A 24,409-nucleotide genomic window follows, 5' to 3' on the forward strand; every position below is an offset into this window, starting at 1 on the left:
GTACAACTTTTAAATTTTCATAGAAAAGCCTTTTGTAACATTCCTATATTAGACCAAAAATAAAAATCCTAGAATAAAATTGTCACTATATTATCTCATAAAAACACTCATACCAACCTAAGGCCCGGCCAGTATTTTTACTTTACTTTTTCTCGTCATATAATATGTTTGTATTGGGTTTTTTTTATAAGGAGAGGAGATGGCTGGTGGATTTATTTTCTTGTTAATAGGCCTGGCAGTCAAGAAAAAAAATCACTTGGATATTTTATTAAGAAACAGCAGTTTTTCCAATAACAGATACTGCATACTGGAACTCACTTCAGATGAAAAAAGTAAGTTATCTACCTAAGTCTCTTCTACACGATAGCATAGAGCTACCTGAGCAAATCCAGCTGAGACCCTTTCAATATCCCTTCCTTAAATCTGGCTCTAAAATGACTGTTATTAGTGATGGTAAACATCTTTTTTATAAAATAGGCAATACTGTCTATGCAATTTATTCTAGGGAAACAAAGATAAACATCAAATCTACCTTTAAAAGAAGAACACAATTTCCCACTCTAGCTATGGCTGATTCATTCCCTGAGCATGAATCCTCTTTTACCCTCGTTGTTTCTTACTGTAAACTGAGCAGATACACTGAGCTGGAATCTCCTCATAGGGATCCTGATGGTGACGCTAATATTTTAGATGGAGAACAGCATTCCCAAATGGTTGTATTTATTACTTTTGCAGTTATTATTTCTACGTGCTGTGGCATTTAATTTTTAATCTGTGTTCATCACACTGCTCCATATGCAAGCAGCTGTAGTAAAAAGATAATTAAGGGGGAAGAAAGGAAATTTTAAAGTGGATCTTCATCCAAATACGATTTAGACAGCAAAAAAGGAAATAGCCCCATTTTCATTCCTATACCCATGCCATTTCCAAATTAACCTTCCAATAGTAACACGAAAAATAGAAGTGGTAAAACTCTAACCTAATGATCTATACAAAAAAGGAGACAATCTACCTCAAGAACTCACTACACAGTGCAATATATTCAAGTGGTGAAAAGATACAAATTCATCCAGAACTGCCACACTATCTGGCTGTCAGTATAGTCTCTTGAGTAATTATATCAAACATATTACTACAAAATGTACCAAGAAGTAGAGAATAACACTATATCTGTGAGCTACAAGTAACAAAACAAAACAGAGGTCCAAGAAGGCTAAAGTCCAAGCTATAATTTACACACAAAGTGTACGGTGAAAGCAGTCACAATGTACAAAAATGTGACAAGTAATCCAGATGTTTAAAAAAACAGAGCCTGTTTGTCTCAGACAACATCCAGTCTTATCCGGTAGGTTTCTGATAAGCCTGTTACATAAGGTGGATTTCCCTCCTGCTGATAAGAAGCAGCTTGCAGATACCCATAAATTTCTTAAGGGGTGAGTCTACTTGGCAATACTGATAAACTCCATAGCTTCCTATTACATTCATTGGTCTGAAAACTGAAAACAACTCATAACCCAACTGTTCTTCCAAGTCCTTTACCAGTTTTTCAAGTTTTATATCAAAGGAAAGTTGGAATGTATTGCTTCTTCTCCTCAAGAGGCATTTCAAAAAGAGGGTAATTAACCAAAATCAAGAGTTCTTTGGTCAAGTTAGTAACAGGCTTCCCCTTTGTTCTAAATCCCTTCATAATCCTTTTTTTTCCAATTTTTCCAGTATGGCCTGGATTTTACAAACAGCCTCTTTCCTGGCCTGCCGGACAGAGTCCTGGCCCCCAGTTTCAACTGAATCCAGTTCCAAAAGTTCCTTGGTTAGCATTTCTTCCAAAAGCCAGTATGCTTTGTCTGTCTTTTTTCCTACGAACTCTTCTACTTCTTGCTCAAGATACTGGACCTTCTCCAGCACATGTATGATTTTCTTAATACTTGGGGGAGTCCCTTCATCTGAAGATAAACACTCTTCAGGAAGATTATGACTCTGATCTTGATTGCTGGGATGCTCGTTGGAGGCATTACCATACAGCTGAGGCTCAGCGGTATACTGGACTTGGGAATCCAAGAGCTCTGAATTATCATTGTTCACTGTTCCCGAGGACTCGTACTGATGGACGTGGACACTGCAAGGAAAGTTGTGCCGGTTCATGCCTTGATCTGATTGGCTATAGGGGTATGAGGAATCCTTGGAGTAGGAGAGCAAAGAGGGGAAAAAAGCTGTTTTAATGGGGATCCATCAACATCAGATTTGTTAGCCCACATCTTTCACCTGACCAGGAAGGTACATGAAAAGCCTCCCCACCCATACAAGTGGACGGCCCTCCTTAATCATCTGAGAATACAGCCCTAAAAAGATAAAAGGCAGAGAATTCCTGAGTATAAAGGCTGGAATCTACCCTGAGACAGGTCATCATCATGAATACCTCATAATCTACCCTTACCACCTCACAATCTGTCCAGTGACTTAATAAATAGGAGTTAGTTTTTTCCCCTAAAGAGATAAAACCTGAAGACAAATCTTAAAAAGGAACCTGGCCACAAGCAAATGATGTTCAAGTGTGTGGTTTCATAAAACCATGCAATTTCACATTGGTTTTGTCTTCTGTCAGGAGACTGAGGTAATAAAATCTAATCTTTGATTTTGTCTAACATACCAATGGTATTACAACGAATTTTAGTAAATGAGCATTCTCCTGTCGTTTAAAAAAAGGAATGAACCTAAAACTGCTCTAAAAAATAAAGTCTATTTTAAATAAAAAGTAAACTGGGCTAGGTAAAGCTACAGGTAGTAGCCACCAACATTTTGAAGTTAGTCCCCATTTAACACAGACCAATGCAGAAAAAGTTCCACGCTGTGCTCTCTTAATTACCCAGACATTAAGAGGACAACGTCTAGAAGCCTCCTACCTTGGGCTGTGGGGCTGGGGGGGAAGGAGGTGGCCGAGGAGAGCCACTGCTCGGCCATGATGAAGCGCTCTCACTCACGTAGAGACTCCCAGGTGGTGCTGAGGGGGCAGCTGAAGGCCAGGGGTAACGGGCTCCCATGCCATAAGCACCCGGAGGAGCCCAGGAGTCCCCCTGGGATCGTACAGTTGGTCCTGGTTGTGGAACACTACGATTACCATCCCCATAAGGATAATGGGGCACGCTCATTCCAGGGTTCTAGATTGAGAGGAAGGAAATACACTGGTCATTGCTAAAAAACACTTAAAGAAGTAATGAAAATATTCTAGTGTAAACAGACTCAGAGATGCTTCCCCTTGGCTTAACAGGGTATATTTTAGCTGCTATGGGACTAACTGTAGTATTTCTAATGAGTTGCAAATATTTTCTCCAAACCTAAAAAAGCTTCGTTCCAAAGATATCAGGGGCAGATTTGGTGACCATCAAACTCAGAAAAATAGGGCCTAAACTTCAGTGGCTGAAGCACAGCATAAGTCTGTCCCACAGATACTATAAATAAATGGACCCATATGCTATAAGGAAGCACAAATAAAGACATACTAGAACTCTCCTTGAAGTGAACAGAGAAATAAACATGGGATCATTCATAGAATATTAAAAAATATAAACCTAACCTTTTGGGCTTCCCTGGTGGCACAGTGGTTAAGAATCCGCCTGCCAATGCAGGGGACACGGGTTCGAGCCCTGGTCCAGGAAGATCCCACATGCCGCGGAGCAACTAAGCCCCTGCACCACAACTACTGAGCCTTTGCTCTAGAGCCCGCGAGCCACAACTACTGAGCCCGCATGCCACATGTACTGAAGCCCACGTGCCTAGAGCCCGTGCTCCGCAACAAGAGAAGCCACCGCAATGAGAAGCCCACGCACCGCAACGAAGAGTAGCCCCCGCTCTCAGCAACTAGAGAAAAGCCCACACGCAGCAACAAAAACCCAACACAGCCATAAATAAATATATTTATTTTTTAAAAACCCCCAAAAACCTAACCTCTTGAAGTGAACAGAAAAAAAAACTTGGTACCATTCATTAATATGAAAAAATAAAAACACAACAGATGAATGCTCACCTGTGAAGCAGGATATCCTGGAACCTGCCCCCTAAGAGGGGCTGCTTCAGTCTGGCAGTCCTGCTGGGGATACATCCAACGAGAGACTGGGGTTGGGCTGTTGCCAGGTGAACGGTAAGTGCTTGGAACCTCTGTGGAGTAATTGGTCTGAGCATACCCAGATGTGTAATAAGCCCCTGGGTATGGAGCAGTATTTGTCCCAGGGCCAGTGGGGTATGGTGGGCCATATGCTCCATTTGTATAAGAATTCAAACTCTATAAAAAAGCAAAGTTGGGAGAAAAAAAACATGAATGAGTAGATGAGCTGAAATGCCCTCACTTCGAAAACTTTGAGAAGAAAGGAGATCAGTAACTAATGAAAATATGAACTACCTAAGCAACCGTTGAGGTATTCTTTCATATATTATAATCATATACATATATTAAACTCAGATTATCACCTTAGAGTCTTTGTCATAACAATGGGTATATTGTGATGAAGGATGAAGTGATGGCCTTTAGTGCTTCTCAGCCATTTCCATAAGTGCACCTAACAATTGCACCTAACGGCAGGGAACTTGTCCCCACAAACTGAAGAGGGTGTTCCGGGAAACCTGGGAGAATGGCGAGAGAAAGAAGAAAGTAACCATAATACAACAGAAAGAAAAAAAGACCACAGAGAAAGACCTAGCCCTGCCATTGGCTTTGTGTTTACCCTCTCTGAGCTTTAGTTTCTCCAGCAGGAAAATGGAAATCATAAACATATCTGCAGGGTTATTGTAAAAATTAATGAGATGACATATATAAAATGCTTAGTATAGTGTCTGGCACGTAGTATGCTCAACGATTTGCAATTTTTATAATACAAATTGTCGTTAGTATTAATGTGGCAAGGTCAGGAAACGAACCCAGATCTGACTCCAAGCCCATGTGCTTTGTATTGATACTATCCTACTCTGCTTCCCCAAATGATAACAGCAGACAAATTCCTCATATACTGCTTACTGCAGTTCTACGTCACCTACCCAGACTATCACTGACACCCAGGATCCTCAGTTTAGTAATCCAAACAAGATTAAAGCTAAACTCTAAACGATTACCTTAGCGTTTTCTATTAATTTCTACTTTACCTGGTTAAAATGGTAAAAACAGAATCAAGTTTTCCTGGACTCATCCTTCTAAAACTAGACAATCTTTCCCATTTTAGGTAGAAGAATAAGAATCTTGTGATATTAACTAGACTTATCATGGTGATCATTTCACAGTGTATACAAATATCGAATCATTATGCTGTACATCTGAAACTAACATTATATGTCAATTATACCTCAATTAAAAAAAAAAAAGAATCCTGATATCTTCTACAGTTGTTAATGACTGAAGAAAATGAAATTTAAATTTGATGCCAAATCTACCACAACAAAAAGAGGGGTAGATTGAAGTGGGAAGGAGGGCATAATTCTGTGGAAAATAAATTCTTAGCCACAGTTTTATAGCAAGAGGATAAAAGACAGGCTACTATCACCACACGGCCAAAGAATTCCGTGCAGGGACAGGGGTGAGGGAAAATCCAGCCAGGCATTCCTTGAGCAGCCACTGTGAGGCTAATCAAGTCTTCTGCCTACAGGCAGCTGTGCCTGACCAAACAATCCCTTATGCAACATACACAGCTGAAGACTTAAGATTAAAAAAAAATCATGCGACTTTTTGTACTGTTATTCAAATTCTAGAAATCCTTCTTAAGGAAATTATTCAACTAGAGAAAAAATTATAGGCATGAATTTGTTCATCACAGCATGATTCACCATCACGCAGAATTATAAAGAACCTAACCGTCCTGTACTGATGGAATGATTAAGTAGACTATGGGTTATTCATTGAGGAAATTTTATTCTGTCTTAAAAACTCACTGTTAGGGACTTCCCTGGTGGCGCAGTGGTTAAGAATCCGCCTGCCAATGCAGGGGACACGGGTGTGAGCCCTGGTCCAGGAAGATCTCACGTGCCGCGGAGCAACTAAGCGCTTGCACCACAACTACAGAGCCTGCCCACTAGAGCCCGCGAGCCACAACTACTGAGCCATCGTGCCACAACTACTGAAGCCCGCGTGCCTAGAGCCTGTGCTCCTCAACAAGAGAAGCCCACGCATCTTAACGAAGAGTAGCCTGCACTCACCACAACTAGAGAAAGCCCGTGCACAGCAACGAAGACCCAACGCAGCCAAAAAAAGAAATAATAAAATTAATTAATTAATTAAAAAAAACTCACTGTTAGAACTGACCAGACACCTAATGATATCAAAGAATTATTTGGGGTTTTTTTCCTTTAAGTTTTAATAATGGCATTGCGGTAATATCTTTAAAACTTCCTTATATCTTAAAGATACATGCTTAAGTATTTACAAAAGACATAACATGATGTCTGGAATTTGCTTCAAAATACTCTAAGGATATATAAGTGAAACATGATGGCCATGTATTGATACCTGTTGAAGCTGAATAATGGGTACATGGGAGATTATTGCACTATTCTTGTTACTTTGGATTATGTTTGAAAATTTCCTTACTATTAAAAGAAAGTTTCTGTTATTTCACCCTATAACATGTAAAGTACATACGATAAATGAAAAGTCATATTAAAAGGCATATGTAAAATGAGTTGTCATATTAAAAGACAAATGTAAAGCTGTGTAAATATGATAGGGGAAAGGCTGAAAACAAAGTTACCAAAATATGGATATATTAGGATGACAGAATTAGTCTTTTTTCTCCCTTTTATCTCCCAAATGTTTAGTAATAAAGTTGTATTTTATAGTAAAAAAAAATATGCTATTAAAAATGTCATGATGGGTTGGGCTTCCTTGGTGGCGCAGTGGTCAAGAGTCCGCCTGCCAATGCAGGAGACACAGGTTCGTGCCCTGGTCTGGGAAGATCCCACATGCCGCGGAGTGGCTGGGCCCGTGAGCCATGGCCGCTGAGCCTGTGCGTCCGGAGCCTATGCTCCGCAATGGGAGAGGCCACAACAGTGAGAGGCCCGTGTACCGCAAAAAAAAAAAAAAAAAAATGTCATGATGGGTTCGATCCCTGGTCGGGGAAGTAAGATCCAGCATGCAGTGAGGTGCAGCCAAAAAAAAAAAAAAAGTCATGAAATCCCAAGTATGTCTAGAAACTGGTGGGCTGCTTGGACCATAGCTACTTCCATCTATGTCCAAGTAGACTACTTTCATGAAGGGAAACTTGTATCTAAGGACAGCAAGCTGTGATTTGAAACTTGTCAGCTGACATGGCAACAGAAAATCTGAAACTGAGCAACTGCAAGAAGAATTAAACAAAATCTTTGATAGTCACTGAATTTCTGTAGAAGTCTCATTCTGGATTCCAGAAGAAATCAAGAGACTGGAGTTCTTAAAACTCAAAAAACATCCCAAGTGCTGCTCTTGTTCTAGGGGTAAATGTAAATATGACTTAGCATTTAAAAGTCAAAATCATGTCACATCATATGATGTCTCATTGCAAAAGCTAAAGATTATTCAGGAGGTAACACTTCTTCCAAAAGTTGGTTTTACAATTGACGGACTGTTTATAGATGTAGAATCCAAAGAGGAGAAAACTGATCAGGTCTCTCACTCAGAAAGTGATATACTTGTTCAACGGATTCCCTTTCCATTTGATACATGAATATCAAACAGCAAACAGACCCAATCCAAGTGGGAAAAAAACCTTTTTTTCCATTAGCAACACCACAATTCTTCCTGCTGTGCTTATCTTGAAAAACATGGAAGGCTTCACCACAAAAGTACTCCAAGACTTCATAATTATCAGCAGTCGACATCAACTTGAGTTTCTACTAATACTCATTTCTGGAATTGCCAAATCTATTATCATCCACTGGTTACTTCCTCATGCAGTATCTCTCCTTATAGAACTATTCCAATTTTTGTCTCATAGGAGCTCCAAACCACAGTACTTAATAAGCTGTATTTTACAACCCAGGTCCCCTTTAAGTTAAATGAAAAGGTGTTATAGGTTCTGATGAAAGTCCTTTTGTATCATGATTTCTCAATTCAGAACATTATAAGAGGACTTCAGTTTTGTTTCTTAGAGCATTTCTATTCCCAGGCACTCAGTGTTCTGTGGTGTGATCTCCCAGAACCCAAGAGAATTAGCTTCTTTATCAGAAAATCAATGTGAAAACATCCATCTTTCATCCTTTAGATACGTGGAAAAGAAGCTTTAGAAAAACAAGTTGCATTCATGACCAATGAGAGGATTTTAAACAAAAACACCCCACCACAATCATCACTAGAGAAGCTGTGTATTTATCATGCTTTTCCCAAGTACCCACTGGGTCAATGGATCAGAGCTACAACATGCATGTTTACAAACGATCAGCGTCGGAAGAACATATGTTAGCCTTGCAGTTGCTACAGACGTTGACTAAGGATGAGCTTATGATCTTAGTTCAGAACTGTTCAAAGTTTTTAAGTCTTCTGAAGAGTAGCCTGGCAGCATAGCAAAGAAAATAAAGGAGTTCTTGGCCCAGCTTCAAAGCCCTGATACAGAGGCCAAAGAGAAAGAAAATACTACTGGGGCTTCAGAAGACAGTCCTTGATACAAATGAAGGCGTTAAAAGCAAATAAGAAGCAATCTTAGTTTGAAGAACTCAGAAAATACCTCATGAATTTCATCAACAGTCTGGTGAGCCCAAATCTTCTGTCCTGAGCTGGTTTACTTCATACTGCCTAAACCTGCTCCACAGACCGTCCGACATGCTCCTCAACAATCCTTACTATTAGCTGAAAATGAGGAAAGCTGTATTTCAAAGACTGTCCCCTGTTCCTGCGTAGCACATAGACTGCACCTGAACACAACAGGCTAATCAGCTTTGGGGACTGCTCAGGGGCCCTCCCAACATTCATCAATTCTGAAGAAACGGATATAAATTCCACATTACCGGGGGAAAGTGCATGAAATTACGCACTCCCGGTTTATAAGAGAAGACTGATCATGTGGCAAAGCTAACATGAGGCGGCAGATAGAAGGCAAAGGAGGGAAACCATTCAATTTTTAAAAAAGGAAACCAGTCATATCTACATACCACTACAGGAGTCTGTTTTGGTCAGAAGATAAATGTATAATCCCCATGTGATGCTTCACCAGAAAATACACGTGTGCCAATCCCATACAAGCATATGTCTAGACACCTTTGGGTTTAGAATCCAATTTTTTTTTTTTTTTTTTTTGCGGTATGCGGGCCTCTCACTATTGTGGCCTCTCCCGTTGCGGAGCACAGGCTCCGGACGCGCAGGCTCAGTGGCCATGGCTCACGGGCCCAGTCACTCTGCGGCATGTGGGATCTTCCCGGACCAGGGCACGAACCCGTGTCCCCTGCATCGGCAGGCGGACTCTCAACCACTGCGCCACCAGGGAAGCCCAGAATCCAACAATTTTTGTATCTAAAAGCTCTCTCAGATTATTGCTGTTGCTTTCAAAAAGTCATCACTAAATTAAAAGTGAATCTTTCTTGAATATATGTAATATACACATGTAATAAATGCCTTTATCTAAGGGGGAGAAATGTCATCTCCAAAAATAATCTTTTTTAAAAAAAATATGTTGACTCCCTTTTTTTTTTGGCTGTGTTGGGTCTTCGTTGCTGCGTGTGGGCTTTTTTCTAGTTGAGGCAAGCAGGGGCTACTCTTCGTTGTAGGGCGTGGGCTTCTCATTGCGGTGGCTTCTATCGCTGCGGAGCATGGGCTCTAGGAGCGTGGGCTTCAGTAGTTGTGGCGCGTGGGCTCAGTAGTTGTGGCTCACGGGCTCTAGAGCGCAGGCTCAGTAGTTGTGGCGCACGGGCTTAGTTGCTCTGCAGCATGTGGGATCTTCCCAGACCAGGGCTCGAACCCGTGTCCCTGCATTGGCAGACGGATTCTTAACCACTGCGCCACCAGGGAAGTCCCCAAAAATAATCTTTATCAATAGGAACAACTGATGAAATCAGACAAATTAACATTGCTGAGAAAAACTGTGACTCATGACTTTGGGTTCTGTCTTCCTCTTACATTAACTGTAAAAGTAATACCTGCTACTCTCCAAATTGATCTATATGCAATCTCAATGAAAATCCCAGCTGCCTTTTGTGCTGAAATTGAAAAGTTCATTTCCTCATTGGCAACCACTGTGAAAAGTAATTTGGCTATATTAAATAAAGATGTACGTATCCAAACCCACCAATTCCATACACGAGGGAAATGCTCGTCTCATATGTTGTACAATAGAAAAGAGAAAAACAATGTTGAGTTAAAGAAAAGCAAGTTGCAGGAGAATGCTAGTATGAAACCACTTATATCAAGTTTAAAATCATGTTAAATAATACTATAAAAATGCATATACAAGTAGTAAAAGCATAAAAACACATATGAGACAATATAACTTTAAGAAATGGAAAGAAGTATTATATGGGGCTTCAACCGTATTTATTTTACTTCTTTTTAAAAATCTGAAACTTAAAAACTGACAAAGCTAGGAGCTAGATAAAAAAAGATGTACATATTTTCTGTACTCTTTCAGAATGCTTGAAATATTTTAAATTTAATATTTGTCATAAGAAGTCAAAATCTTTAACAACAAAAGCAAAGGCAACAAAACAAAAGCAAAATTAAAAAGTGGGATTACATCAAACTAAAAAGCTTCTACACAGCAAAGGAAACCATCAACAAAAGGAAAGGCAGGGCTTCCCTGGTGGTGCAATGGTTAAGAATCCACCTGCCAATTCAGGGGACACGTGTTCGAGCCCTGGTCCGGGAAGATCCCACATGCCACAGAGCAACTAAGCCCGTGCGCCACAACTACCGAGCCTGTGCTCTAGAGCCCGTGAGCCACAACTACTGAGCCCACGCGCCTAGAGAAGCCACAGCAATGAGAAGCCTGCACACTGCAATGAAGAGTAGCCCACACACTGCAACGAAGAGTAGCCCTCGCTCACCGCAAGTAGAGAAAGTCCGCAGCCAGCAATGAAGACCCAACGCAGCCAAAAAAAAATTTATTAAATAAGTAAATTTAAAAAATTAAAAAAAGAAAGAAAGGCAACCTACTGAATGGAAGAAAATACCTGCAAATCATATATCTGATAAGGTAAGGAGTTAATATATAAAGAACTCATACAACTCAATAGCAAAAAAATCAAACAATCTGATTTAAAAAATGGGCAGCGGATCTGAATAGACATTTTTCCAAAGACATACAAGATGGCCAACGGGTACATGAAAAGGTACTCAACATCACTAATCATCAGGAAGTGCAAATCAAAACCACAATGATATACGACCTCACACCGGTTAGAATGGCTATTCTCAAAAAGACAAGAAATAAGTATTGGATGAGAATGTTGAGAAAAGGAAACCCTTGTGTACTGTTGATGGGAATGGAAACTGGTACAGCTACTGTGAAAAACAGTATGGCGGTGCCTCAAAAAATTAAAAACAGAATTATCATATGATCCAGCAATTCCACTTCTGGGAATATATTCACGGGAAACAAAAACACTAACTCGAAAAGATATCTGCACCCCATGTTCACTGCGGCACTATTTTACAACAGCCAAGACATGGAAACACCCTAAGTGTCCATCGCTGGATGAATGGATGAATGGATGAAGATAATGTGATATATATATATATATATATATATATATATATATATATATATATATACACACACACACACAATGGAGTATTATTCAACCATAAAAGAGAAGGAAATCTTGCCATTGGGACAACATGGATGGACCTTGAGGGCATTATGCTAAATGAAATGTCAGACACAGACAAATACCATAAGATCTCATTTATATGTGGAATCTAAAAAAAACCAACTCATAGATACAGAAAACAGACTGGTGGTTGCCAGAGGTGGAGCAGTGGGCTGGGGTGCAGGAACGGGTAAAGAGGGTCAAAAGGTACAAATTTCCAGCTATAAAATAAGTAAATCATAGGATGTAATGTACAGCCTGGTAACTATAGTTAACATATTGTACTGTAATATTTGAAAATTACTAAGAGAGTATATCTTAAAAGTTTTCATCACAAGAAAACAAAACTTTGCAACTGTATGGTGACAGATGTTAACTAGACTTCTGTGGCGATCATTTTGGGAAGTATACAAATATTGAACCTTTACACTGTACACCTGAAACTAATATAATGTTATATGTCAATTATAGCTCCATAAAAGGTCAAATTTTTAGAAATAAGTACATTTTGCGTTTGTTGTTTCCAGGTCCTGAGAAATAATCTATCATGCATCAAGCTACCTTTGCTATAGGTAGTATCTGCCTAGATATTTCCTTATCTCTGAGCTAAAAACATTAAAATGATTAAGATAGAGTGCATTATATAACAAAAGCCCACACACCTTCACTATGAAATCTCCACAGGTTCTGAAAATAAATCGATTCATTAAGAAAAATTCAGAAAGTCTGTCAATTTTAGACCCTACCTGGCCTTGCATTTCCGGTCTTACAGGATAAGTACTTGGGTAAGGAGCCCGAGGTCGGGCAGGAGAATTCCAATAGTTGGAATTGTAGCTAGGATATGGTGGCTGCTCCTAAGGACAAAAAGGAAAATAGATTCACTTTTACTAACATCCTTACATCATTCTGAAAAGTTGATAGAGGCAGGTATAAGTATCGAAAAAAAATAGGCAATAGACAAAAAGCAATGGAACCCCACTCTAAAATCACTCATTATTAAAATTGATGCAGATACATGGTCAATCACTTGCCCTAGAACAAAGCAAATATTAACTATTCTTGTGCATTATGACAATTATAACAAATGATATGTCTACTGTGTCAAGTTAATTAGCAAAACCAGAGACATTCAATTCCTTTATCCCTCTCCAATCACTAAGCCATCACTAACTAATTTAATTAGTGAAGCACAATTGTAGTTCTTTGCCATTGTTAAGAAGAGTAGTATAATACTTACCTATCTCAACAACTTTGAAACTTGAAGTAATATTTTAATACTAAACTTTACTTAAAATGCATACACCTTCAATACTCAACTTCTTTGCCTGGCCACACCCTAGTTTTTTCATGTTCCTGTACTTTCTGCTATGGCTAAGGTTTCTGCTGGCAGCCCACAACTAACTCGGAATCAGGAATTACGTAGAATAATTACCACTCCAAGGAGAAAATCTAGCTATGGCATTAATCTCTACAGCTTTCATTTTACCTCAAAAAGTTAGTGTCATCATTTTCAATAAGCCAATACACTCTGATAAGAAACTAGATCAACTCAAAACTTTTCAGGCTGTTTTAATATATACATTTGTCATCCCATAAGTTGAGTTATTTTGCTCTGAGCTTTATAGTTTAATTTTAAGCTTAAAGAGGATATTCAAATCTTCAAATATGGTTTCACAAAGAAATTCACTGGCAGTTGTAGTCTCTGAGAATTTAATTATCACCATCTGAGCTTAACTGCACTACTTACCAGTTTCATAATACTTTGTTTTCAAAGCATGCAATTATTCCACATGACATTATACAAGCTGGGCAAGTAACATCTCCCTTACATAATACAGCAACTAGAGCAATATAGAAACTAGCAACTTCAGATCCTAACAACCAAATTTCTCAATCAGGCAAATTCCCCTGACTAATCCCCCTGCCTCCCCCGGTTAAGTGGTATTTGACTAATTAATTGATTTCTCTCTACCAAGAATCTGAATCTTAATTAAAGAGGTGAAAAGACCAGAGTTGAAGCTGACTCACTCCAGCAGTGGTGAACTAACACCTAAATCCCCAGAACTTCCTTGGTTTCTGTCCTTTTCTACTGATCCTCCGAAGTACCCCACACATTTTTACTACCTCTCCACCCACCTTATCCTCACTCCTTCCTTACTCAGCTTCTCAACACCTTAAATCCCTTACCACTCTTTCCCTCGGATGTTCTCACGTGCAAAACCTAACCCAGTTTAAACCCAATTATCCACTGGTTCCACATCTGTACTTCACCTAAATATTGGTGCAGAGAAACACAAGCTCTCTGGTTTCACACAAGCAGACACTCAGCACTGCCTAGCAACTGCACCACACTTCCTCAGTATGTTCATCCCACTCACAGAACAACTATTTCACCTTCTTGTCCCCTCAAATCTCCAGTATCCTCTTATCCTACCCCCTCATTTTTCAACTGATAACTTTATCTCATATTATACTTAATATGAATCGAATTGGAAGAACAGGTATAAATTCACATATTTTTAAAATGTAATTTAAACTTGTATGCAAAACAAACAAATATGGCTAAGTGACAGCATGCCAGTTTTAAACAAAGGATTTAGGAATTAATGCAAATTCTAGGAACCCATTTGCACTCCTGCCCTCCACCATGGGCTAGCATATCCCATATAGGAGCTGTCATTTCAGCCTGAGTCCCAGAAAGAACAAAACACATGAACAAACTTGAACCCAACCCAGAACCTGGAGATGAGCCCCTGCAGCGACATCACAGAACAAAAGCAAGAAATAAATATTCATTGTTGTAAGCCGCAACTCTTGGAGTTGTTTTCTACTACAGGAAAAATCAACTGATGAGATAACTAAACATCAAATTGGTAACATAACCATACAGAAAAAAGAATTATTTCTAATGACTTTTGAATCATCTTACTTTGTACACACTTAGTGGAATATATTCTAAAGACCAGATGAACTGCGAAGAAACCTAAACTGCATCCATTAGGGAACTGTTAGTCATAACATTGATATTATTATTTGTATTAACAGCTTTACTGAGATATAATTCACTACCATACAATTCGCTCATTTTAAATTGTCGAAGTCAATGATTTTTAGTATATCCATAGAGATATGTGTGATCATCACCACAACCAATTTTAGAACATTTCAAAACCTGAAAAAGAAACACTGTTCCCTTTAGCTATACCCTCCTATCTGCCATTCCCACAGCACTACACCACTAATCTACTTTCTATCTCTATAGATTTGCCTACTCTGGGTATTTCATATAAATGGAATCATATAATATGTGATATCTGGTAACTGGCTTCTTTCACTTAGCATGTTTTTGAGGTTCAGCTATGTTGTAGCATGTATCAGAGCTTCATTCCTTTTTGTAGCCAAAAAATATTCCATTGTATACAAATATCACATTTTGCTTATCCATTCTGGGCATTTGGATTGTTGCCACTTTTTGGCTATTATGAATAATGATGCTATAAACATTCATAAATAACATTTTATGTGGACATATGTTTTCAGTTCTCTTGGCTATATACCTAGAAGCGGAATTGCTGGGTCATACAGTTAACTCTAACAATTTTAAAAACTGGCATTTGTTTTCCAAAGAAGCTGCACCATTTTATATTCCCATCAGCTAAGTATAAGGGTTCTAATTTCTCCATCTCCTCACCAATACCTGTTTTTTTCTGTGGTTTTGCTTGTTTTTATAGTCATCCTAGTGTGTGTGAAGTCATATCTCACTGTGATTTTTATCTGCAGTTCCCTGAGGACCAGTGATGTTGAGCATTTCTTCATGTGCTCATTGGCCATTTGCACACCTTCTTTAGAGAACTGTCTATTCAGATGTTTTGCCCATTTTTAAATTGGGTTATTTATATTTTTGTTGTTCAGTCTTAAGGGCTCTTTATATATTCTAGATACAAGTCCCTTTTCTGATATCTGATTTGCAAGCATTTTCTTCCTTTTCTTTTCTTGATCGTGTCCCTTGAATTATAAAAGTTCTTAATTTTGACGAAGTCCAATTTGTCTATTTTTTATTCTGTTGGTTGTGCTTTTGGCGTCTTATCTAGGAAACCATTGCCAAATCCAAAGAAATGAAGATTTATCCCTATGTTTTCTTCTAAGAGTTTTACAGTTTTAGTTCTTACATTTAGGTCTATGACCTATTTTGAGTTAATTTTTTAAATATTATTTATTTTTTGGCTGCATCGAGTCTTAGCTGCGGCATGTGAGGTCTTTCCCTGTGGTACGCCAGCTCCTCGTTGTGGCGCGTGGGCTTCTCTCTAGTTGTGGCACACAGACTCCTCTCTAGTTGTGGGCTCCAGAGTGCATGGGCTCTGTAGTTGTGGCACTCGGGCTCTCTAGTTGTGGCACGCAGGCTCAGCTGCCCCACAGCATGTTGGATCTTAGTTCCCTGACCAGGGATCGAACTGGCGTCCACTGCATTGCAAGATGGATTCTTAACAACTGGACCACCAGGGAAGTCCCTTGAGTTAATTTTTACATATGGTATAAGGGTCCAACTTTATTCTTTGTATGTGGCTATCCAGTCGTCATGGTACCATATGTTGTGCCATAGACTTTTCCCTCCATTGAATGGTCTTAGCATCCTTGTCAAAAACCAATTGATGGGCTTCCCTGGTGGTGCAGTGGTTAAGAATCTGCCTGCCAATGCAGGAGACACGGGTTTGAGCCCTGGTCCGGGAAGATCTCACATGCCATGGAGCAACTAAGCCCGTGTGCCACAAGTACTGAGCCTGTGGTCTAGAGTCCGTGAGCCACAACAACTGAAGCCCATATGCCTAGAGCCCGTGCTCCGCAACAAAAGAAACCACCGCAATAAGAAGCCCACGCACCGCAATGAAGAGTAGCCCCCCACGCACCACAACTAGAGAAAGCCCACGCACAGCAACGAAGACCCAATGCAGCCAAAAATAAATATAAGTAAAATAAATAAATTTTTAAAAAATCAGCTGACCATAGACACTCTCAATTCTATTCCATGTAGACATATAGGTTATGTATGCCTTTTAATTTTTTTCTTGCCTGGTTGCCCTTGCTAGAACCTTCAGTATAATACTGAATAGAAGTGGCAAGAGCAGGTGTCCTTGTCTTGTTCCTGATCTTAAGGGAAAGCATCCAGTCTTTCATCATTAAATATGAGGTTGGCTGTGGGTATTTCACAGATGTCTTTTATCAGGTTGAGGAAATTTCCTTGAATTCCTAAAGTGTTTTTATCATGAAAACGTTTTGGATTTTGTCAAATGCTTTTTCCACATCTATTGAGGTAATCATAGGGGTTTTGTTTTTTATTTGAATGATATGGTGTATTACATTAATTGATTTTCAGATATTAAACCAACCGTGCATTCCTGGAATAAATCCTATTAGGTCATGGTACATAATTCTTTTTATACATTGCTGGATTCAGTTCACTAGGGTTTTTTTGTGGATTTTTGCACATCCATATTCATAAGAGATATTGGTCTGTATTTTCTTTTCTTGTGATGTCTTTGCCTAGTTTTCCTCTCAGGGTAATAATGGCTTCACAGAATGAGTTTAGAAGTATTCTCTCCTCTTCTGTTTTTTTAGAAGAGTTTGTAAAGAATATGTGTCAGTTCTTTAAATATTTGATAGATCCATTCAGATTTCCTATTTCTTCTTGAGTTAGTTTTGGTAGTTTGTATCTTTCTAGGAATTGTCCACTTCATCTAAGGTACCTAATTTACTGGCATACAATTAGTCATAATATTCCATTATAATCCTTTTTTATTTCTGTAAGATCAGTAGTAATGTCCCCTCTTTCATTTCTGATTCTAGTAATCTGAGTCTTCTCTCTTTTTTTCTGGTTCAATCTAGCTAAAGGTTCATCAATTTTGTTGATCTTTTCAAAGAACCAGCCTTTAGTTGAAATGATTTCATCTATGGTTTTTCTATTCTCTATTAACTCATTTCCACTCTTATTTTCATTATTTTCTTCCTCCTGCTTGCTTTAGGTTTGGTTGACTCATTTTTTCCAGTGACTTGAGATGGAAGATTAGGTTCTTGATTTGAGATCATTCTTCTTTCTTAATACTGGCACTTATGACTATAAATTTTCCTCTAAGCACTACTACTCTAGCTGCATCTCGTAAGTTTTGGTATGTTATGTCTTCATTTTCATTCATCTCAAAGTATTTTTTTATTTCCCTTTTGATTTATTCCTCGACTTGCTGGTTTTTTTAGGACTGTTTTATTTAATTTTGACATATTTATGAGTTGCCCAAAGTTTTTCTGGCTATTAACTTCTAATTTCATTACATTATAGTTGGAAAACATACTCTGTATATTTCTATCCTTTTATATTTATTAATATTTGTTTTATGGCTAGTATATGGTTTATCCTGCAGAATGTTCCATGTGCACTTGAGAAGAATGTATATTCTGTTGATGAATGAAGTGTTCTATAGATGTCTGGTAGGTCTAGTTGGTTTACGGTGTTGTTTACATCTTCTATTTCCTTGTTGATCTTATGTCCAGTTGTTCCATCCATTACTGAAAGTGGGGTACTGAAGTCTCGATTATTGAATTGTCTATTTCTCCTTTTATTTCAGTAAGCTTTTCCTTTGTGTATTTTGTTGTTAGGTACATACATATTTATAATTGTTATATCTTCCTGATGGACTGACCTTTTCATCATGTCCCTCTTTATCCCTAGTAATATATATATATATATATATATATATATATATATATATATATATATATATATATATAGGGTTTTTTTTGTTTTTTTTTTTTTTGCTGTACGTGGGCCTCTCACTGTTGTGGCCTCTCCCGTTGTGAAGCACAGGCTCCGGACGTGCAGGCTCAGCGGCCATGGCTCACGGGCCCAGCTGCTCCGCGGCATGTGGGATCTTCCCGGACCGGGGCACGAACCTGTGTCCCCTGCATCGGCAGGCGGACTCTCAACCACTGCGCCACCAGGGAAGCCCCCTAGTAATATTTTTTGTTTTAAAGTTTATTTTGTCTGATATTAGCATAGCCACTCCAGCTTTCCTATAGCTACAGTTTGCATGATATTTCTTTTTCCATCTTTTTACTTTCAAGCCATTTGTGTCTTTAAATCTGAAGTATGTCTCCTGTAGACAGCTGAGAAGGAAAAACCTCCTACTCTTACGTTTCTCCTTTATCCTCACACTGTTACCACACTCAGAACACTTCTGATACCAGATGTGGGGGCGGTTTCCCCCACACCAAGCAATTCTGCAACACCAGCTGGGTGTTCCACAATTCAACTTAATTCTGACACTTTCTATCTGGAGATAGCACCAGATTCCACCGGTTAGGGGCTCAGTCCCATGAGACTACCCACCCCTTACTTCAGATGCCAATTGCAAGTAGTAGGTCCTCAGGTTACCCACAAATTATGTCTGACTTGGCTACAGATTGGAGGTTCCCATGATCTCCTCCCTCTTGGATTTATTTGCTAGTACAGCTCAAAGACCTCAGGGAAATACTTAAGTTTACCAATTTATTAAACGATATGATAAAGGATACAGATGAACAGGCAGATGAATAGATACATAGGGCAAGTCTGGGAGGGTCCTGAGCAGAAGAGCTTCTGTCCGTTTGGAGTTAACTGTGTCACCCTCCCAATATGTGAATGTGTTCACCAATCTGGAAGCTCTCTGAACCCCATTCTTTTGGGATTTTTATGGAGGCTTCCTCATGTAGGCATGATCAACCCCTCTCCAGTCTCTAAAGAATGGGGAATGAGGCTGAAAATTCCAAGCTTCTAATCATGAGTTGGTCTTTCTGGTGACCAGCCCTATCCAGGAGCCATCCATGAAAACACCGAGAGTTGCCTCATTAGTATAAAAGACACTCCTGTCACCCAGGAAACTCCAGTGGATATAGGAGCCCTGTGTCAGGAACCAGGTTCAGACACCAAATACTAGAACAAAAGATGTTCCTAGTTCTCTTATGACTTAGGAATTTACAAGGGTTTCAGGAGCTCTACACCAGGAACCTGGGGCAGAGACCTATATATATATTTTTTTTCCCATTATCTCACACAGCATATAGTTGCATCTTCTTTTTTTCAATCCAGTCTGACAGTCTCTGTCTTTGATTGGATTGTTTAATCTATTCACACTTGATGTTATTATTGATATAGTTGGATTTACATCTGCCATTTTATTTTTCTGTTTTCTATATCTCATGTTTGGTTTTGTTCCTCTATTCTTCCTTTACTGCTTCTGCATTAAGTGAATATTTTCTAATGCAGCTTTTTAATTTCTTTAATGAGTATATATAAATATATGTATTACATAGATGTATATATATGTCGATCTTTCCTCGACCACACCTAGCTGTTAAAGCTCCACAAATTTCCAGCTAATTTCTTTACTGTTTACTTGGGACATAAATTGCTCTACAAACTGATCCAATCAAATCTGGGTTCCTTGGAAGGGACACCTCCCAAAGTCAGTGTTTGAGATGTGTTCTGACCTCAGAGGGCCCCTCCCAGCGATCTCTTTCCCTAGTTCTCTCCAGCAAACTGGCTGGCCTGCAGCCTGGTCTGTATCTGCAGTGAACCTACTGATCTCCCAAATGCCTTTCAGGACACTCTCCACAGTTTTTGAGAACATCCTTTGGCTTCAGCTTCTCCATATTCTGATGCAAATAAAGTCAGTTCCTTTGGGAAAAGATTAGGAGCTACCGGTTTTACAGCCTGCGTCTGCCTCCAGATAAAATGTCTGAGCTACACTCCGCAGTTGGGCTGGGGACATGGTGTGCTTCTCTGAGAGACACCCCTGCTTTAAAAGCTGAGCATCTAGGGGGAAAAGGCAGTAGCCTTAGACCTTCCCAGCTTGCCTTACAAGCCAGGGTAAGGGTGAGCAGAGCCCCAGTGTTCTCAGCAGTGCCCTACCCAAGGTAAAGCCTCCATTCCACAGGTAGGGACAGGGCATGGGTAGGATCCACCACTATTGGCCACACTTGCCCAGAACGTGGCCTCTGCAGTAGTAGCTGGGGGCAAGATGAGCAATGTCGATGTGCTGCCCACCCAGGAGGACTGGGACCTGGGGAGCGAAGAAACTTTGTTTTATTTGCCGCTCCAGGCTAATGGAGTTTCTCTCTCACTGAGCTGGGGGTTGGGGGGTGGGAGAGGTGGAGGATGGCACAGAATCTCACTGTTCTTACCGAGTTCTAGTAAATTTTCTAAAATAAATATTTCCTCATTTGCTAAATTCCTTAAGACCATTTCCAGAGACTTTAATTTGGTTGTTTTTTAAAAATATTTTTCACCAGTTTCACTGAGGACTGAGCCCACAGAGCTCCTCATGCTGTCATGCCAGAGCTGCAACCTGGCATTATTTTGAACTTATTTTATATATTATTGTAGGATTGTACAAGTATTTGTAATTACCTTAATATTGTTAGGAACCAAAATTTTCCATACAAAAGTAATAAATACAATCTAAGAAGTAAAAATAATCTATGACATTAAATTTGAATTAACACAAATATGAACTTATTTATTTTTCTATTTTAAAATATTAATACTTATTCACAACATTGTAAATCAACTTCACTCCAACAAAATTTTTTTAAATACTTATTTTATATAACTCTGTCCATTGAAAAGGTCTAGAAGCAATGACAACACAACAGCAATCAGTATACCTAGCACCCAAATGTAACTTCTGTACCAGTTATTAAGCTACTGGCCCTCAGCTCCAAACACAGCATTCTGTAACTGGCTCTGAGATGCAGGATCAGGAGTCTGCAAACATTTCTCTTTGCCACTTGCTTACTATTTGGTTCTGCCAATAGGGGGCACTAGGTTAGAGGAGGGGAGAATGGACTTGCTCCCTCCTGTTTGCTCGCCTGCTTCCCATTCCTGCCAGTGCCAGCCCAGCAAAGCCCTTCAACCTGAGGGCAGCGTCAGTCAGCAGAGTCTGCAGACTCCTGGTTTCCCGAGAACTCCCTCACAGGTACCAGCACCAGCTCGGCAGTGTCTCCTCGGTGCCAGCTATACCAGGCCATTCTTCCAAGTTTCCAGGTTCTCATACCCCCAACCTCTTCTCTTTATTCCCCAGCCCCAGGAATTGAGGCTGTTTCCTGCAGTAACTATCTTCTGTGTTACATTTTCTCTTTTTACCTTTTCAGATCTCCAATACCCACTTAACTAATTTCCTAAATCAAATTCTCTCTTTTAAAAGAACTAGTGTAGGTTCTGTTTTCCTGCCTGGATCCTGACATATATAGCTTCTAAATAAAATTCTCCAATTAAAAAACAAAACAAAACAAAAACAAGGTTTCTTAAAAGAATGGCTGATTATAACATCTGGGCCAGACTATACAATAAGCCTGGCATATCTTGTACCAGAAATCAAAGAAGCTGTCAAAAATCAATGGGTCATGCCAAAAGGACTTAGAAGCCAAGAAGAGGGGGCTCCCATTGGCATCATATGGGACCATTTAAGCAATAAAAGAATGACAGCAACTGATTGAGACACATTCAAAATACTGAATATATCTATGTGTACACATACATACATATATATTATGCAAATAAGTTCATAAAATACTTTTAAAAACAGTAAGAAACACAGTTCCCTTTCTGTAATTTTAATGGGGTTTAGAGATGAATAAAAATTAAATCTTCCACCTTATCCTAGGAGTCCTTTTTTTAAAAGATGGATAAATATTTATACCTTGATTGTGGTACTGGTTACATAACCATATGCGTTTGTCAAAACTCACAGAACTACACCTTAAAAATGGTAAAATTTACAATATGTAAATATATCATAATTTTTATATGAAAAAAAAGAATATCCTCAATGAAGCAGTAAAAATTATTAATTTTATTAAGTCTTAATTAAAAAGACTGCCTTTGCTTTTTTTCCCCTTTTGGACAAAATGGAACAAATCTAAAAATATCCCCAGTAACAATCAAAGTCTGCAGCTCAAGGCCCTTCTAACATGACACTAATTCTATGAAATAGCGTTTGGTTTCACAGGAAGCTGGCTGAATTGACAGCTGTTCTATAGACCAAATTGCCAATTTTATCATGTGCCAAAGTCTCTCCAAACATTTTATGTGCTGTCTGAAACTAAACAAAGGTGATGATGTAAACTAAACAAATATGATAAAAGGTTTTCACAAGTGGGAATAATGTGAATTAAAGTTTTTGTGACAAAGGAAATTTGATTAAAATTATGCAAGAACATAAGAAATTTATTTACTTTCTTCTCTTTTGAGAAAAAATACCTATATCTCAGGTGACGTCTGGAGTCAACGCCTTTCATGTTTATCATAGAACTATATAGTCCCATAAGAAGTGGATGTATGGTTTACAAAGTCACTTGCCACCATGCCTCCAAAAAATAACCCCAGCCCAAGCAAATCTAACAGTAGAGGAATCTCAGTAGTGCTGGTACTACCAAAGATCCATTTACAAGTTTGTTTATATGTTTTGTAAGAATTAGACCAAAAAAAAAATTATTAGAAAAACACATTACAAATTATTTTTATAGTGATATATTCCAAAATCACTAAAAAGCACTTTATGCTCCTGTACTGTCCATCATCACAAATTTCTCAGCTTTAACCTCATTTGGGTCTCTTCCATGCTTCCCTACAGTGCCTCCTTTCCCCCAGCACTTGCTTCAACATTTACCATATCAAGCTCCCAGTGTATCCCATCCCACTTCCTTTACCCTCAGATGACCTAGCCTCCTTCTTCATCAACAAGGACATCAAGAGCCAGGAACTCCTCCAATGCCCCTCTCCTACAACTCAAAGCTTCCTTTCTCCCCCTCTAGCTGTGGAAGGGGTTTCTCAGCTCTTCAGTCACTTCTTAATCTGCTTCTCCCCAAGCCATATTCCATCCTTTTGTTAGCATCTTTTTTCTCAATCTACTAGCTTACTCTCATCAATTAAGTCTATCTGGTCTATTGTGTCATTCAAAGCTTGTGTTTCCTTATTTATTTTCTGTATGGATGATCTGTCTATTGGTGTTAAGTGGGGTGTTAAAGTCCCCCACTATTATTTTGTTACTGTTGATTTCTGCTTACAAACATCCTCAGGCCACCTCATCCTAAAAATTCTTCCCTCAATCCTGGTTCCCAGTCAAGTGACCACCTTCTCATTTACTAACAGTTTACACCACTTCTCTTGCCATCCAAACCCCCCATTCATTACTTAAATACTGTTTTAAACTCCCACCACTAAAATCAATGATACCTCTTTAATTGCCAATCCAACTGCTTCTCTCCGGTTCTCATATCACTCGCCTGCAAAATAACTGTGGCCTCGCTTGGTCTGTATCACATGACATTCTGATTTTCCTTCTATCCAAGTATTCTCGCTCATTGTCTTCTGGGTCCTCTCTCTCTCTCACCCATCCTAGATCTCAAAGCTCTCCAATGGCAGCATAACCTGGTTTGGTAATTCACTTATGCTTCCATTTGATGACTCTCAAATCACCGTCTCCAAGCCCTGTCTCCCTCCTGAGCCCCATATCTATTGTTTTGTTCCCAGACAACTCCTCAACACCACAGACTCTAAAATTGGACATCAAAAACCACAAAACAAAAACAGAAAATCACAGACGTCTCTCTAATCAATCACATACATTGCATCAAGAGCTTG

General features: G+C 39.1%; 1 protein-coding gene and 1 pseudogene across 2 annotated transcripts in view; one reads left to right on the forward strand and one right to left on the reverse strand.

Moving 5' to 3' along the window:
- Positions 1-773: 773 nt before the first annotated feature.
- BAG4 (BAG cochaperone 4) overlaps positions 774-24,409 on the reverse strand; it is a 29,261-nt gene continuing 5,625 nt past the window's right edge. Inside the window, exons 2-5 of one of the 2 annotated variants that reach the window (XM_065899980.1) lie at positions 12,489-12,596; positions 4,019-4,273; positions 2,898-3,152; positions 774-2,175 (exon numbers count right to left, since the gene is read on the reverse strand). In XM_065899980.1, the coding sequence (XP_065756052.1) occupies positions 1,684-2,175; positions 2,898-3,152; positions 4,019-4,273; positions 12,489-12,596 (1,110 nt within the window). In that variant the 3' untranslated portion in view covers positions 774-1,683. The remainder of the gene's footprint in view (positions 2,176-2,897; positions 3,153-4,018; positions 4,274-12,488; positions 12,597-24,409) is intronic. The other variant, XM_065899981.1, reaches the window with a different exon arrangement.
- Positions 7,537-8,717, forward strand: LOC136141897 (origin recognition complex subunit 3 pseudogene; annotated as a pseudogene).

This window comes from Phocoena phocoena, chromosome 21, assembly GCF_963924675.1.
Source record: "Phocoena phocoena chromosome 21, mPhoPho1.1, whole genome shotgun sequence".
NCBI lineage: Eukaryota > Metazoa > Chordata > Mammalia > Artiodactyla > Phocoenidae > Phocoena > Phocoena phocoena.